This window comes from Bemisia tabaci, chromosome 2 (genome assembly GCF_918797505.1).
Source record: "Bemisia tabaci chromosome 2, PGI_BMITA_v3".
Classification (NCBI taxonomy): domain Eukaryota; kingdom Metazoa; phylum Arthropoda; class Insecta; order Hemiptera; family Aleyrodidae; genus Bemisia; species Bemisia tabaci.
In genome coordinates, this window is record NC_092794.1 from 61,957,175 (window position 1) to 61,974,903 (window position 17,729).

Here is a 17,729-nt window from a genome sequence, read left to right on the forward strand (position 1 = left end):
ATCTGGTCCTTAACCTGACCTAAACATATAATTTTTTGTAATGGGTAAGATCAGTCATTCTTCAAAAAGTAAGAGTTCAAAGGAGATAGCAGACCAATACATGGCTCCGTAATTTCACTATCAACTTGTCTCAGAGTAATACTCATTTTATTTTAATGTTCAATGGGGCTAGTTCTAGGAAATTAGATTCACAGGGAATGCAAAAAAAAGCCTCAGAAGTGTAGCATTAGAGAGCCTCGCTGTTTAAATGATACTGTCAATCCAATTGATGGACTTCCTTGTTTAGCTCTAAATACAGACTTCATTTACGAACATTTCGATTTCATACCTTGAAATCATTTAGTGTGATGGTTTCTTGATTCCTTAAAATTTTAGGTTCAGAACATAATAAAAAAATAACAAAAATTATGAATGGAAATGAATATGGTATTTTTGGGCTTGTTGCCTGGATTCATTTCAGCTGGGAGACGAACTTACAGAACTGGGTGAGATCAGAAAATCTGTAGGATGTCAGTCTTAGCACTTCCAGTTTTGAAATATTTTCAAACAAAGAATACACGCAGGTTTCAATTCAAAGATAGTTTTATTGGTTCGCTAATTGAGACATCTTTTTCCTACATAATTGATTAAAAATCAAAACTAAACTTCAGAGATGATGCTCAACTGATAGTTAGCTGGATGTTTTGGTTTGACCATGATTTTAAAGAATAAGAACAATAATTAGAACTAAAAAAAGGGAGTCTTACATTGCGAAAATTTTCTACAGTGTTTGAAGTTTCTAAAATTTAATATGTACATACACATATTTACAAGTTCAAAATGTAACTCTAGAAATAGTTTAACTCTACAAGCAGCATTTCCAAACCTGTCTGGTGGCTTAGAAATCTTCTGCTTTAACATCATATAATGAGGGACCTCCAGCATACTAATAAAAGTTGCTTTATCCAAATGCTTTCTTTGTAATAATTTGAAAAACAATTTTTGATGCCCTTGTGCTGGAACAAAAACTAAAAACTTTAAACTCTCAAAGGTTCCAAACATTTGATCTATAAGAAAAGTCACTCTGCCATCGTCTCTCACTTTTTACAGATGCAGCCAATGCGCCAGTAATCTCTTTTCTGACAATTATTCAAATGATCACATTCAGTTTTAAGGTATAGCACTTGCAGCTTGCTAGTCCGTTGCACAAGTCAGCAACCAAAGGCAGTATAAAAAGCTGTCAGAGGAACTCTGATTAAGTTTCTTTGACAGATCCTCAGGCCGTCTTCCATCACCAACTGACGAAGCGATCTTGCGAGCCTCAAGTGCCACACCTTACAAGACTATGCCTCAGGAAAAAAAAAGGGGCTGTCATTGCTGATTGAACTGAAAGCTTCAGGACTGAGATTTCGACTAATACTTTGAGGTGATCTTTGGCAGAGATAAAAAATGGTAGGGTATTCTGCACATAGAAATTCAAAGATTAATTTAAAATCATTATTTTTGCTTGAGTGCAAAAGCTCTATTCTGCAATGCATTTCTATTTCCTTACACGGCTGAGAAATATTGCTCACTGACATACTGACTCTGCCTAAGCTCTTTGGAGGATTACAGCAGTAGCTTGTGGCGAATTTAATATGTTTCACATTAATGATTGACAAATTTAGCATAACTAGTTAAAATTATCCTAAGTCCTGTGAGCATCTTTAACAAAAAATAATGCAAAATTTGAAAAGACAAAAGCAAGATCCTTCAAGAGAAGAAGATACTCCAATTAACAGGTATACCAACTAGTCATTCAAATTCAATTTTCAAAGATTCTAAAGTTTGTTCTCCGTAATATCCGAATGGTTTTTTTTGCAAATTTTTCCAGGACCAAAAGCAAGAATTGACCCAGCAAACATTTTTAAAATTGATAATTCTTGAGTATTTTAACATACGTACATGATAGGAGATGCCAATTCGACTACATAAAACTTTTCCTGTAGAACCTCTTGAAAGGAAGTATAAAATGACGAAAAAACGAAAAACCTGTTTTCAAATAAATACGTAGGATTCCTGGTGGTTGCTTTTGGAGACCTTTAGTCTTGACTAAGGGGTAGAAAACCATATACAGTGGGGATGCAACGTAAATTATGGGGACTTTCTTGAAAATATATTTGTGTGCTCATATTAATGTAGATGACACATTTTTCTTTAAAAAAACCCACAGAAAATCGATCTGGCATCTGTTGATGGCGGTTGGAATAAAAATAAATGAAAAGAAAATAATTAAAAGAGGAGCTCAGGCAAATAAAAATAAACTTAAAATTGAGAAAGAAATAGCTACAGAGATGATAGGAAAAATAAGATATTAGAATCATTATAACAAAAGGTTTATCAAATACAGTGCTAATACAATAATGCAAAATTGGAACAGTTCCTTCAGAACTTCCAGCCCAACTCATCTATCAATAACTGAAAAGTCAGTGATAACAAAACAAGTTAATCCGTTCTTCCTAAAACGAAACAAGTTCATTTCGTTTAGACTTGGAGTGCATTAGAATACATGCAAAATGGGGCTTCTTAGAAAATGAACTTGTTCCCTCTTTAAAACAAAAATTTAATTATAATATTGAGAACAACCTAGGATCATAGGACTGAGATTAGGCCTGCAAAATAAGAAACACAAAACTAAGACGTTTCTGATGAGATTCTCACAATTAGCGGCGAGTCACTTCAGTGGGTTTTCCCCCTTCTTATTTCGTCATTCTATCTTGAATTACAAATGAAAATGTGATTTTCAAAAACATCTTGCATTTTTGTGTCTCATTTTGTGGCTTCATTTCTAGTATAAATGATCAATTTATATTATTTGGGACTGATACACGAGGAGTAAAAGAAGACTATAAAGAGGAAAATCTTTAATGAAAAAGATTACTGACACTAAAGAACTTCAAGTATTCTACTGAAACTAAATATTTCTTCAAAACTTGGGAATCATACTTAAGTATAAGCCGAGTCGTATCTCTTTGATCGAGATTAGTCACTTATGAAAGGAGAATTAGAAGGATTTTTAGAACACTTATTCATTACAGTCACATGCTAAGAATTGGATTACGTTTAATAACTGGAACAACTTTTATAAATGTAGATGGTTGAGTCTGACAACCCATTCCGTGCAAAAGAAATAAAGAGACCTTTGCAAATTGGGTTCAAGTCTACAAAATACATCCTAGCTGGGGAAGTTACCATCCAAAGTATATTAGAGAGCTTGCATTTTTGGTAATTGGGGCCTTCAATTCCATATAGCATATTTCTAATTTTGGTTGGATTACATTGAATATTGACTGTATAGAGCTTTGAAACGTAGACTCAAAATTTGAGAGATCTTTGCAGATACAGGAAAGTCTAATTTTAAATTTTGCAATATGATGATTGAAAACCTTTATCATGGAGAGAAGGGGACCTGCTAAGATTTGAGTTACTCTACATAGGGAGTTAAACCATCGTGTGGGTTTCATGCCTCAAACCATCAGGCAAATTACATGGCTTACATGATTCTCCATTATTTTTGACTCTCCTGTATTCTTTTGTGAATTCTTGGTTACATTTTATTAGTTCCCTTTGACTCTATTATTCTACTAAACTAATCTTTGCAACCATTGGAAATACATTTTTCTGGCAATCTTTAACATATCAGCCTGAACATAGAAACTAATCAAATATTGATTTTTTAAGGCCCAACTTTTAGTATTAAATAAAAACTTGTTTTTTCTTAATGAACACAATTTTGATTGAAAATCCGATCACAGCAATTTTTGCTTGAAAAGTACGGATGCTTGCTGAGCAAATAACCTCAACCCATTTTACAAAAAGAAGTCATTCAATGATTAAAGGATATTAAAGAAGTAATGCAAGTTTCCCCTTTTTGAGCAAACAGAAGCAACTGTCAAATTTTTGTCTATGTTTACTTGAAGTCACTGTAACTATCTACAAAACAAGATCTTACGGAACTAAGATAAGGACTACGGAACTAAGGTAGGTTGATTTTGATTGTTTTAATGAGCTTTGAAAATGAGATGTTGAATTTTACCCTTCAGGATTTTTAGCTGGACTTCTGACAAACTTTTGACTTCAACAGCAAAAGAGTTGTTTTTTAGGTGCTACTTCCTAGTTTCAGGAAAGGGTCAAAGTATTATAGCCTTTAATTCACACGTTTACATTTACTTCACAGCCATTCCATCACTTTTACATCACAAATTGTCATTATTTAAAAAATATCTAAGTTGTCTTAAAGAATTCCTAACAGTTGAGTGGAAATCTCAATGCAGTAGTCAACTGGGTCCTAATTCAAAAGGTTCCACCCTTCTACATTGGGAGCAACCAATGCCATAGCCTATGCGCCGAGGTTTCCATTAAACTGTAGCAAATCCTTCAAGACAACACTGATTTTTTTCACAATAGTAATAACAGGTGATGAATAATTGGTTTACAACTTCAACCCCCTCCTAAAACAAGAGAGTAGCGTATAGAAGATAACCCGTTCACTGATGAGCCCGACAATTCATTAGAAGTTCAGCTAAAAATAACTAGAAGTTCTGAGGAGTAAAATTCAACACTTCATTTTCAACACTCTGGCAATCAATAAAATGCTAACCTGCTAAGCTCTATAAAGTCTTAGTTCACAGGTAATTACACTGGCTTTAGGTAAACACAAACCAAAATATGATGTGTATTTTCTTTTGCTAAAAAAACCGAAACTTGCATTACTTTACGCCTTTTGTAAATGCTACTTTTTTCCTTATATGTTGGTTTAGAATAGATAAACCGTGATAATGGTCCACTTTCAATCAAGGAAAATATAAATGTTAGCGAATACATATCAGCCCATTTGGAAAGGTGAACCAACTATCAAGGTCAAATTTCTATTTGTACTCAGAAAAAGCATACAGTCTCTTCATGCACAGTTTCTGAACAAGCTCCAACAACAATAAAAAATAAAGCAAATTCTAATCATGTTAATGAGAGTTTCAATTAAGTGACACTAGATGTAGGATACAAAGTAAAAAAAAAAAAAAAAAACTTAATCTACCAATATTGGCAGCTTCTCTAAAGCAAAATAAAAACCTAACTTCGCCACGACAGACTGACCAGACTTCATTTCAACTCTCCTACTGGTTTAATAGTAGGGTATAAAACTTTCTCCTCAATGCACGTACGTTTTTCATGCGCACGGCACATTCAACAAAGACTATCGCTGCCCACTTAACAATGGATTAGACAGTTGGCTTGATGCAGAGAAAGTGAAGGGACTGCCGGTTTTTGCTCCTGAGTCGGGGAATTTGAAGGATGACAACGATGAGCTTACAACAGGTGAAGCGAAAGATGTTGTGACACTGGTGCTGGCTTTATTAATACCTGCATTGCTTGATAACGGGGACTGCTTTTGTTCACTCCTGATTTCCTTGGTGCTGTCAGCAGTGCTTTTCGAGACTGGACTGTTTGAACTATCTACATCATCTACATGTGCGATTAGTTTCTTCACGTGCTCAGGCATGGAATCAAAATTTATGTCCTCTGTAAGCAACAAAATTACATATTTTTCAAATAACCTATTAAGACAAACTGTTACAAGACTTTACTGTGGGACTGTTTTGCAGTAAAAATAGTCAGAAAATGTTAGCCTACTCAATGGACCAATAGACGAGGTGCAATTTATGATGATGTAAGTTTTCTCATCAAAATTTCATGTAGAACTGGATTTGTACAACGAACAGCTTGTGATCCAGATATTAAATTTTTTGGATGCGTAAATTCAAACTAAATTAGGTATCTTAATATTTAATTTGAAAAATAGAATGAAATTGTGAATCAACCACTGTACTAATTGCGAGGGGCGTTGGTTCATTTGAAAGGTGTTGTTCTCAATGCTTCGGGAAAACTATAAATTATTTTCTGGGGTTCGTCCCCGATTTTTAAATCCCTAAAAACTCATAAATTGGATGAGGGGAAGTGGGGGTTTTTTGTTTTTCGGAAAAGTTTTGTTGCTACGCATCTTACTTTACTGTTTGCTGTCTTTTTATCAGCTGTTTTCATTCAACAATCATCATTAAGTGAGGTTACTTCCAACACTCAACTGCCATCAACTTACATTTTTCTTTTCCCGCGTTTTTTTTTTTTTTTTTTTTTTTTTTTTTTTTTTTTTTACGGTTTTTCATGATTGGTTCCATATTTTTCCTATTGCCAATTTTTCCTCATTAAGGCAATAACCTCCAAGTTTTTTTTCTCATTTCCGATCAGAACTTTTCACGCTGTTTCTTTTCAATGTGTATAAATATGTTTATTATTAATTTCCATTTTCATTTCATCCTTTTTCTTCTGATTTATTTTTTTTAATTTAAAAATTGAACTTTTCAGTTATGATTTTGTTAAAATAATAATAATTTTTACTAATTTTAATTTTAAATTTAACAGTTGTTATGAGTGAAATTTTCAATGACCGAGGCGGTCGTCCTCCAAAACGTGGTCGCGTTTTCCAGAATTCTTCGCATGTTCGTTTAGTGAAGCAAGAACTTAACTCTGTTATTAGTATAGAAAATCAAAGTTTCATTTCTTCATTTCGGAAGTATAAAATTGATGATCAGAACTTTGATGAAAATTTTGTTACCAAATTTTCAGTCGGTTCAATGAATATAATTTGTCATCATTGTGATGCTCGCCATTTTCAGGGTGACATGTCCAATGGTCATTTTAATAACTGCTGCCAAAATGGCTTAATTTCTTTAACGAGTATTCGGACAAATACCGATTTGAAATCATTATTTTTATATTCTCCAAATTTCATAAAGCATATCAGAAATTATAATAGTGCTGTTGCTTTTGCCTTATATAACTTCCTTGGTACTCTGCACCAAGAAATTCTGCACCAGCTAAATTTCGTCATTTTTTTATATATGTTCCTTACAGCCTATTTACAACAATTAGCTTTGAAAATCGATCTTTTGATGTATCAATCTCAAGAAAAGCACGGTTGTAAAGTTAACTTTTGGCATTTTCACATGCAATTTTTAGAAGAAATATTGCAGCATCTGAATGATGATCAAGGCGAGCTTTTGTTTCCTTGCAGGCCAGGAAGATGAGACAGAAGAAAGTAATTAAATTCCTCTAAATGATAATAGCCTGCAGTGTAGCATCTGCACATACATATCAGCAGCTTTACATCTCCATTAGAAAACATGCGTAGAAAATTTGAAAAATTCATTACTTAGCTCTGATTTTTTCGATATTGACACACGAAAAGTTGCATTTTAAGAGCTAAGCGGGCTCAGGAAGCCATAAGCAACATTTTATCAAATGATACCAAAATTTGGCCAGCTCCTTTCTTGGTATTCTAAGCAAGGTCTTTCAATTAGGTATCGTAAACTGTTTTTCATGAAAAAACAATCAAAGAGAACACTGAATAACTGCACTTTTAAAAATCTAATAATTGAACTCAAGCTTTGCTCCAAGGTAAAAAGTCAAATGCTCTCACCTGTTCCTTCAATGGCACACAGAATTTTTTTCAACATTTTTCCAGGATTTTTAGGTGTTTTTTGTAGAGATCTTGGATTAGCTTCCCAATCTTTGGGTAGGCGCAAGATATCCTTGTTAGGTTTTTCTTCTGGAGTTTTCAGGACAGGAATTTTCCTTTGGATGGGTTTTAGTCGTAGCACACCAGTTTCATCATGTGACAAACTACTATTACTATCAACACTGTCCTCGGAACTTTTTCTTGTCTTTTTGATAATAACACTAGAGCCGCTGGTTTTGTCAAGAGAAATTTCTCGCCTCGCCTCTATCTCGGTATTTTCACTCGAAACTTCTTCAACGATTGAATCATTATTGTTTTCTGCTTCAGCATTTACCTGCAAGAGGGAGGAGAAAATACTGTAAATATTCATTGAGAAAATTGCTGCAAAGTTATAAGTAAATATCCAAATAAAGAAAAAAAAATACTTAATCAACAATCCAAAATTGACCCTAAAATTAAAGATTTCTATGTTTGCTACAAACGACTTGCACGAAATGCACTAGGTTCAGCAAAGGACGTGCTTTCAATTCACAATCATCACAGATAGAGTTGAAACCTAGGTATGGACACTTCTGCAAAAAAAGAGGGCTCACTTGAGCTCAAAACAAGAAATCCAAGAAAAGTTTCCTCGTGCAAAAGGCCATCACCAAGTAAAGCCTTCCTTAGCATTCATTTCACATCCTAAGCAGGGTGTCTACTAAAGCAGGCTGGCCAAAAATCAGTACCTTCCCAGTACATTTTCAGTACATTCCTAAGAAATTCAATACCTCCTCAACAGAGAAATTCAGTTCTTTTTCAGAACCTACATTTGACGAATTCAAAGAATTTGAAAATCACCCTCAAATTGCGAATTACCACAAAAATGACAAAAAAAGGAAAAAAAATCCTGAACCTTCACGCCGAATTTTCACACTTTATCAATACTTCTGGACCACTCTTAAAAAATTAGTACTATTTCCTGTCTTTCCGAAAATTCTGGACTTGTAGACACCCTGTATAGGTGCGAGGTGACATTTTTGCTCTTTTCCTGACAAGTTGTATTTTGCTTTTTAAATGAGTAACTTTCTTAATCCAAGAGATTGAATACATAATTGAATTATTGCTTCAATTTAGTGTTAGTACTTAAATGCTATCATCAAATTGGAACTAGAGCTGTGCGAATAAGGATGAGTGCATCAAATCAAAGACACTGAATCATATAGACCGTGCATCTTGTGTTACGGAAGGCGTTACAACTTTTAAAAAATCGCATGGCGTACTGAATGATGAGTGTAGAGCGCAGACCTCACATTGATGAGCTTAAGTATCTCAACTGGGCACATCTGCGTATGCGCAATAGCGGCCCCAGTGAATTTTTGTTGGATTGGTAATTAATTTAGAAAAGCCAAACTTTGCAATTTGATTGTAAAATTATAGACTCTACAGCTTTTGTCCTCAGGAATTTTGTCTGAAAATAGACTCAAAACGAGTTATTTGCAAATAACCGAGCGTACAAATGAATTCACCATTGCTTCTCTGCAGTCTCTTCGAGTGCTTCGAACATATGCTCTCTCCCCTTTCCTGCCCTCCCATCATGGAGTTCCAAGAAACTTGTCATGCTTCGCCTGTACAAGACTGAGCCAGATGCACGGTCTACTTGATTCAATGTCTTTGATCAAATTCCAGATGAATGAATTTTATTCTGATTCTTCTTACCAACCTAACAATAGAGCTGCTAATACAAGAGATTGAGAAGGAATTTTCATTACTGTGTCTTGACTTACCGAATGAGAACTTAAAGATGATTTTTCAGAAGATGTTTCACTTGACTGATCTGATATTGAGCTTGCTTTGAAGTGTTTGTCTGCTGAGGTAATGTCATCTAAAAATAAAGGAAGGCAAAATGATAGCTCAGCAAGGAAGATAAAACAGAATGTTGCTTCAATTTTTTGGTAAACTGTACCTTTTTTGGGCTTCAGTTGCATATTAACCTTGGAGTCTTCGGAGGTGTGCTATTTATTATTTTAAGAGACTATATTGCCCTTGATTAGAATAGAAAAAACACCAGCTTTTTGATTCAGAAGAGTGGTAAGTAAAGTAAATCATCTACACAGCCAATAGGTTAATTATGCAAGTCACTAAATGGTGCTTTGATGGTTTGAGCTTATAGATTGACAAAAAATAATAAGATATGTTCAGGTGCCTAGTTTCCGCATCCCGAATTGTCAGAGATATTGCTCTCCTGTAAATGATGTCATGGACCTTGGTAATGCATACCATGATTTCTTCCACCTTCTATTCTGAGATTATCAATTAGTGATTCCCACATTTACATTGTTTGCTTGACTTAAAACTCAGATGAGAGAGACTATGGTATGCTTCACAATGGTGGATGATATCTGAAGCCAGGGCTTTTAAAGGTCTATATCTCTGTTAATATTGGATATGGAAATTTAGTGTTAGGAGGATCTTATTTTATTTGCTGATCAAGAATTTGGAATTTTCATGACACAATTCTGCGGCTAGCGCAACTGATCTATTATCAAGAAATCAAAATGGACCTGTTGCAATCTTTTGCTGGAGCAAAAATAGTAGTTGTTCCTTCAAGATAATGTCTCAAAAATTATGATGAGCCCATCGGCAAACTCTGAAATGCACTCCTAACTCCACAATCTGCTTCAGAAATTTACATTTTTTAAAACTTCCCGCTTCAAAAAGGATACTACGGCACAGGTGAACATTTCGTTAGAGGAGTCGTTCTTTTCAATCCCTGCTCAACATGGCCGATGCTTCCGTCCTCAAGTTGAGGAGAGCACAAGGTTAATCAAGGCAGATATCTATCACCAAGAGAAAAATGTGAATGTAAACACGCCGATTGTTATCAAGTGCTTAGAATCATCGTCCCATCACATTGTTTTGACGGATTGGCGTCGGATGTGTTGAATATTGCATAGTATCCTTGTGAGCAGGGGTTGGATGGAATGACTCATCTAACAAAATGTTCATCTGTGCCGTGGTATCGCTTTTGAGGTGAGAAGCTTGAAAAAATGCAAATTTCTTATGCAAATTATGAAGTAAGGAGTGTATTTTAGACTTTGCCAAAGCGCTCATCATGATTTTTGAGACATTTTCTATGAGTAACAAACCTTATTTTTGCTCTAGCAAAAGTTTGCAACAGGCCCATTGACAGAGACCTCATGAGGTATACAGGATAGCAAAACAAATCTGATTTACAAGAACATTTTCATAAAGATAAAAGTAAGTGCTACCCTCAGAGCTCAAACAAAAGATCTCGTTAACATTTTTCTTTTTAAGGAGAAGCAACTTGGTTGAAAGTATAGGCTAAGAGAGGTTTTTCAAGTTCTCAGATAATTCCCTGACATCTGACTAAAATTTACATTATACCTAGTAATATTGAAACTGCTTACTTGTTGCTTTTCGTTTGTTGGAGTTTGATCTTGATAAATGAGGAGGTGTAATAGCCAAGCTAGAACTCAGGGAACTTTTAATTTCATTGTTCGTAGTGGATACTTGTTTCCGCTTCTTCTTCACTTCTTCATCAATAGAGTCTGATGACGTGTCTCGAATGCGTTTACCCCTTTGAGAACAGCATCAAAAAAATTATATTAGGTAAAACTTATTTTCTTCATTCAAATATGTTTTAAACATAAGAAACCACACAGAAATATAATTGGGAAGTGTAAAAATAATAATAACTGTCCAAAACTTGTGAGCATTATTTCTCAGCCATGTCGAAGGACAGAGAAATGTTTGAGGTTGCCTTGGAAAAAAAGGGAGGTAAAAATACAACATAGGCCAAAAAATTTCCTTGGTTAAAAATCAATGTACAGCACGTCAGTATACCAAATCAGCACAGATTATCTGGTAAGGAATGCAAGGATGTGGATATCCTAGAATCACGTCTTGCTGGATCTGAAGACTGGCAAAAATCATGTCCGTCCAGAAAATCTAGTGGCATTTCAGATGATCGGCAGTCAAACCAGAATTACCAGATACATCTATGTCCAACTCTAGAAGAGAATTATTAATCCAACTCTCTCCTAACTATGATGAGAATATGATTTTTTAATGTATGATGAAGCTTTAAAATTGCAGTGTTTTCTTTACACAAAATTATGACTCTTTTGTTTCTTTGACATTAGACTTGAGGGAAATGAAACACGATAAAAAATTACATTACAAATGTGGTTTTATGATGCCATCAGGTGCTTATTTTTTACAGATTACAGGGTGTCTACTAAAGCAGACTGGTCAAAAATCAGTGCGTTTACAGTACTTTTTCGCACGTTCCCAAGAAATTCAGCACCTCTTCAACAGATATATTCAGTCCTTTTACAATATCTCCATTTGGTAAAATTTAAAAATTTGAAAGACGTAGCCACAAAATTTCATTTGGTGGCTTGAAGATTAAATGACTTGCGGCCTCATGACTGGTGGGCAATCTTGCAGGCAAATAATACTCTAAGAATCAACACCTGCAGGATTACATACTTTCCGAGCTTTATGAAAAAAAAATGCATGGTATGAAGGAAAAAATTCTGGACCTTCTTGCGGAATTTCCGCACTTTTTCAGTACTTCCAGAATGCCCTTGAAAAATCAGTACTATTTACTAGTAGACACCCTGGATTATTACCATCATCCGAAACAGAGACAAAAAATTAGAACTGTTTTTCCTAACAATCAAACTGGGTGTAAAATGACCTAAGAAACAACTTAAAGTGATGTCAAAGTTAATTTGAGCGATATCAATACTTACAAAGGTGTAATATCTAAGGACATTATACTGTTGGGAGAGATAGGAACACGTCTATTGATAGGAGTATCAGACTGAGAGGTGGTCCTCAATCTTTTGCAGTTTTCTGCTTCATCTGTGTCAACCTGCAAATATAAATAGAGAGTGATAAGAAAAAAACAGAAAACGCAAAAAAAAAAATAAAATAAAATAAAAAAAAAATTGAAGAGAATCATTGGGATCAAATTAATGAAATCAAAAAGGACTAAACAGATCACAGCTTTATCTAGGAGATAAAGGTTGAATTATTGTTAAATCTGAAACTAACAAATAAGGACTAAAAAGACCTTGGGTTACTTAATGCTCGGTTTTACAACATTTTCAAACAAATCCGAATTTGTTTCTAGGACTTGAATCTTTGCGTTCAGATCTACAGTGTATTGATAGGAGTATTTCTCATGCTTATTCCAAGCTGAAATAGTACAAGCCATGACACTTAAGAAGATTTCAATTTTCGTTACATGGATTGACGAAGGATTAACAATCATAAAATCTGATGGGTAACAAATTTTTACTAAGCTTTTTTCCAGTTCAGACCTTACCTCATGACCCATTGTGTCAACTGTAGAGAGATGATGCAGCTTTAAAAAACATGCTTGAGCAATGCCTCTTTTCTCAAAAATGGCTCTAAGAGGATAGCTTACTTTGCTATCGAGTGCAAAATTAGGTTTTTTTGGGAAGGAAATAAATCAAGAGAAAATAGTTTCATAGGATATAAATTCAACCAATCAACTTACAGATGAGTACATCCTCTTGCGAGACATTTCTTTCAAGACTTCGAGAACTGATTTCATCTTCTCTTCTTGTTCAACATTATAAACTTTCTTCAAAGATCTGGAATTAGAAAACAAATTGCAACTGTTAAAGAGAGAGAACTATGTGACCACTGGAGGAAGAGGATGAAAACGTTTATTTTGCTTTAGAGAGTTTGTTGCACACTTATAATAAAAAGAAAAAATGGTTTGTTTGGCAAACAGTATAATAAGTAAAAGTATTTTTTGGGAGATTTAAGAGAAATTGTTAAACCATTCTCCGAGCGGATTGCGTGAACCCAATTTGCAATTGCCGTTGGTGATTAACCTACATCTGAAATCTTCAGGCTGAAGGTTGAGCACCAGGGGCAAATTGTAAACTTCACTCTTTTCAGACAAGAGGAGTCTAATTACAGCATGCTTTTTAGGGGCTTACTAAGTAAGGCAAAAGTTAATTTTTGAAAATGCCATAAAATCTGTTTACCTGTTTGCAGGAGGTGCAATGCGTACAGTGACTCTTGGTTTTGAAGTAGTCTGACTGTTATTGGGAGACAACTTTTTTTTGGCCTCTTGCTGATTGAAGTGAACTAGTGGAAAATCGCCCAGATTTTGTAGCTTTGAGCGGTTCAGAGAGTTCTGCTCCGATACACACTGAGCAATGCGGCCACTAAATCCTGGACTTGAAATGTTGTCGTACAACCTAAAAAATGGTGGATTTAATTAATTTTTGTTGTACATCATATAATTTTTACAAAGAATAAACAAAATTTAATGAGCAAATTATGTCGTACAAAACTTGGTTGATACTCTCAGTTGCATAATAACTAAAATTGTTATTGCTTCCCACAACTGAAGGCGCTGCTTCCAACCAAATTGCCGAAACATTCTTAGTTTTGAGTGTTGGTAATTTTGCCAATGTGCGCTCACAATTTCCCTCTAAGACTGAAATCTTATTATAAAGAGAAAATAAAGAACAGTGCAGTTGCCTACCTGACTGATCGCAACTGGTGTTGCATCAAAAACATAAAAGTAATGAGAAAAAATTTTGTGTTCCGATGGACAAGCTTTTCCTCTCTGTAATGAGGTTCTGGTCTTTGACAGAATTTATGAGAGCACATTGGCAATTTTACTAACACTCGAAACGCCTTGTGCGCCGCCACATTTTTGGTTGTAAATTCTCAGTTCCCTTTGTCGCAGTAGCAGTACTCAGTTTTGGATTCATCCCTTGATTGCATCTTCTATAAAAAGACAGCTATCTACCTGTTTTTTTTTAAACCGGTAAAAGTTTTAGAATTAAAGCAACAATCTTGATTAATGCACTACCCAGAGGAGGAAAAAAATTCAAGAACTTTCCACAAAAACAGCGATCCTAGGATCGCATGATCCAAGATATTATCAATCCTTGATTGGAATTGCACTCCAACCAAAGTATAGGTACACCAAATGTGTTAATGCATTTTTAGACTGCAACGGAAGATCGCCATCTTGATTTTGGCATGTATTTTCAAAATTAGAGGGACAAGAGAGGATCTCCTGTCACAGTAGAAGAGTGCGTAAACTCATTTGGCAAGGACTTCACTGACCGTGTGGGCCCACTTCCGACAACACTGTCATTGTCAGCTGCGTTGTCGAAGTAAACTGTTTGGGACCGTTGGGCAACGGAATTACCCAATTCCAAACGCTCGGCGTTGTTTAACTGCGTTTGGATCGCCCGATGTCCTGGACAGTTTACCAAATGGAAGTCAGCAAGTCATCGATCTTAGGAGGTAGTTGAGAGCATTGAGCTAGGTAACCTCTAAATGTAATTGTGCACGCGGAGCACACTCAAAACACAACGGTTTTCAGTCAACAGAGACGACCGACAACGCATTTCCAAACGGGTAAGTCAACGGTTCCATGATATCCGTTAGCATTGCGCACCCAATGCAAACTGAAAGTTTACTTCGACAATGCAGACAAATTATCGACAATATTATCGTTGACCAAATAGTTACAGGTAAAGATACAACTTAAAATGGAAAACCGAAATAATTGTCTGATATTGTACTTACTGGCTACAATTACTTGATATGGAGCTGGGACCAGGACTTGGGACATGGTAATCTCTTCTAGTACTCCTATCACTTCTGGACGGCGGAGAGTAACGCTGATGAGTGCTGTAGTTTGGGGTTATGTCATTTAAGATAGGACTCTTTGGATTCTGGCCACTTCTTGGAGAGCAATGAGAAGAACCCGCCGATTTATCATCCCGGAAATTAATACAATAATCTAAAGGGACAGGTGAGGGACCGACACTGCGGTTTCTAAGTGGTCTGACCGACGGATTGAGGTTAAGTTCACGTGGGATAGGACTGGGCATGTCATTTTTCATTTTCATGTAATTTAAATGATTTATTTGAAAAGGAGGCCTAAAGTTCACGGGACCATGGTGGGTCACTTTCCGTGGCTGAGCGTTGATATTCACGAAACAATTAGAAATTTGAGCGTAAAGCAAATGAACCCAGGAAACGATTTGAGCACAAACATCGGTTGCACAGGATGCGTCAAAGTACACGAGGATTCCGAAAAGAATCACTAAAACTGTCACGGTTATAAAGTAGGGTACGAATTTGAGGAATAAACTTAAACCAACGACAACTAGTATAAAGATCTTATAACTATTCGCGAAAGAATTAGCTATTCGATCCATGACTGTCACTACAACTTCACCGCCATTTCTGCATTCACATTTTGCAAATCACAACTTGCTCGCGGTTCTAGCAGGGTTGCCATGATGTAATTATTTGATAATTTTTCATAGTCAACGGTTCACTCACCAGTCACCACTGAAGACCCGCGAAAAATGAAAAATTCACTTTTGAGGGACATAATACGACCGAAAAATTAAAGTACTGACTGTTTCACCTTAAATTAATCTTAATGTAAAGTTTGCGGAAAGAACTCTCTCAGCATTCAATTTCGAAGCATCAAAAAATGACTGTGAACTTTTTTTCCGCCATGAGGTTCCATGTAATTTTGAAACTTTAAAAACATTTTCCTTGAAATAGCAAAAACTGCCCTCACTCATTACCTAAGCCTTGTCCCTCAAGCCCTAAATTCTAGTTTTCCAGATGTGTATCAGAAGAAAAGGTCTTTTTGTTGGGATGGCTCCTGCTCGACCCTCAAAAAGTCTGAATAGAAGACTAAAAGTGTAATAGAGAATATTGCTGCTGACGACAAAAAGTTCCTGATTTGCTCGATTAAACTCCAAGTACTTCTCTCCAACTTGCCCCTCTCCCCTCTCATTTATGAACCTTTCAATAAAGATTTAGAGGCTTGAAATTGAGGTGTACAGGGACCAGATGACACATCCCTACTTCTTTTTAACTTTTGGAAAATTGCAAAAAACTGTCAGTTTAGCACTTGCTATGACTTTTTTTAATGGACCCAAATAATTGCTGATGCCAATAAAATTCCTGTACCTATGAGCAGTTTTGAACAACAATAATCATCATATTTTTCAAAAATTATGAAAAGTAATTGGAGATCGTCAGCTTTGATTCTAATCGTTAGAATTAACTTGTTCAAAATAAGATCTATAAAATCTAGGCATAGAGGAGTACTTCCATTTCTTGAGGAAGAGGAGATATCCCTTCATCTGTTGGCAGTCAACAAATTAAGTATCAAATTAATCACTTGGATTACATTTTGCAATAAGGAACCACAATCTCCAGCTCATCCACAAAAGCACCTTCCTGCATAGGGAAACCAATGGCTCATTTAGGTATGCTCTTTCTAACATGAGCCAGAAATAGTGGTTCCATATTGCAAAATGTGGTCCACCTCGACTTGGTTGAGCGCGAATTCTTGTACCGACATTGACTGCCAAGAAAGTTACAGCAAAAGCGTTTTTAAGATTTTGATTTTTTTCTGGTAATTGAAGAAGACAATTTTTTGGGTTTCATAACCTACATTGAATACAAGATAGATGTATATGGCTTAAAATTTATTGCACGCGGTTATATGAATGCATGGGTATTTAAAACGAGGGTGGTTGAGGAGCTCTGTTCGAAAATTGGAATGTTAAATCCAAACTCAAATCCTTTAAATTTGATTTTTTTTTTTTTTTAAACTTGTGACAAGTCAAAAAATATGCAAATTTGAAAATATTTTCTTTTCAAGGAAATTACAGGTACTTGAAAACTTCGAAATCAGAAAGCTTAAAACATGGATCTGCTTAACTGTTGGGTGGCCTCTATCACACGAATACATCAAATTTTGCATGATGTGCTGTTCCTAAAATACACATGTCATTTCTCAAGTTAGAGAGATACTTTTGGTTGAATGAGTGGCAGCTATTTAAATCTTGAGAGAAAAAGGATTGAGAAAATTATTTACGTTTCTGATGACTCAAGATTATAAAACCTCTCAGATAATGGAGCTGTCGCACATGAGAGGGATTTGCGATTTAAGTACTGATTCCTAAGTAGAAGTTTCCGAGAAACACTATGGTGTCACTGATTTTCTTTGAAACCAACTACCAAGCTCAAAAAAAGTTCCATTGAAAAGAGTTAATGAGACTTTAATGTTTGAAATAAGAAACTTAGAAGCACGAAGTCTTTGTTGAGCTCTACCCTTGATTTCATTTTTAACTGAGATAGTATGGTAAGACGG

At 35.4% G+C, this 17,729-nt stretch overlaps 1 protein-coding gene across 1 annotated transcript; it reads right to left on the reverse strand.

Moving 5' to 3' along the window:
* Positions 1-564: 564 nt before the first annotated feature.
* Positions 565-15,827, reverse strand: LOC109039591 (uncharacterized). Its single transcript, XM_019055139.2, has 8 exons — positions 15,128-15,827; positions 13,561-13,776; positions 13,062-13,158; positions 12,289-12,410; positions 10,939-11,108; positions 9,295-9,392; positions 7,493-7,865; positions 565-5,538 (listed from the first exon to the last, which is right to left on the reverse strand). The coding sequence occupies exons 1-8, from the start codon at positions 15,763-15,765 to the stop codon at positions 5,213-5,215; spliced, it is 2,040 nt and encodes a 679-aa protein (XP_018910684.2). The 5' UTR covers positions 15,766-15,827; the 3' UTR covers positions 565-5,212.
* Between the last annotated feature and the right edge of the window lie 1,902 nt (positions 15,828-17,729).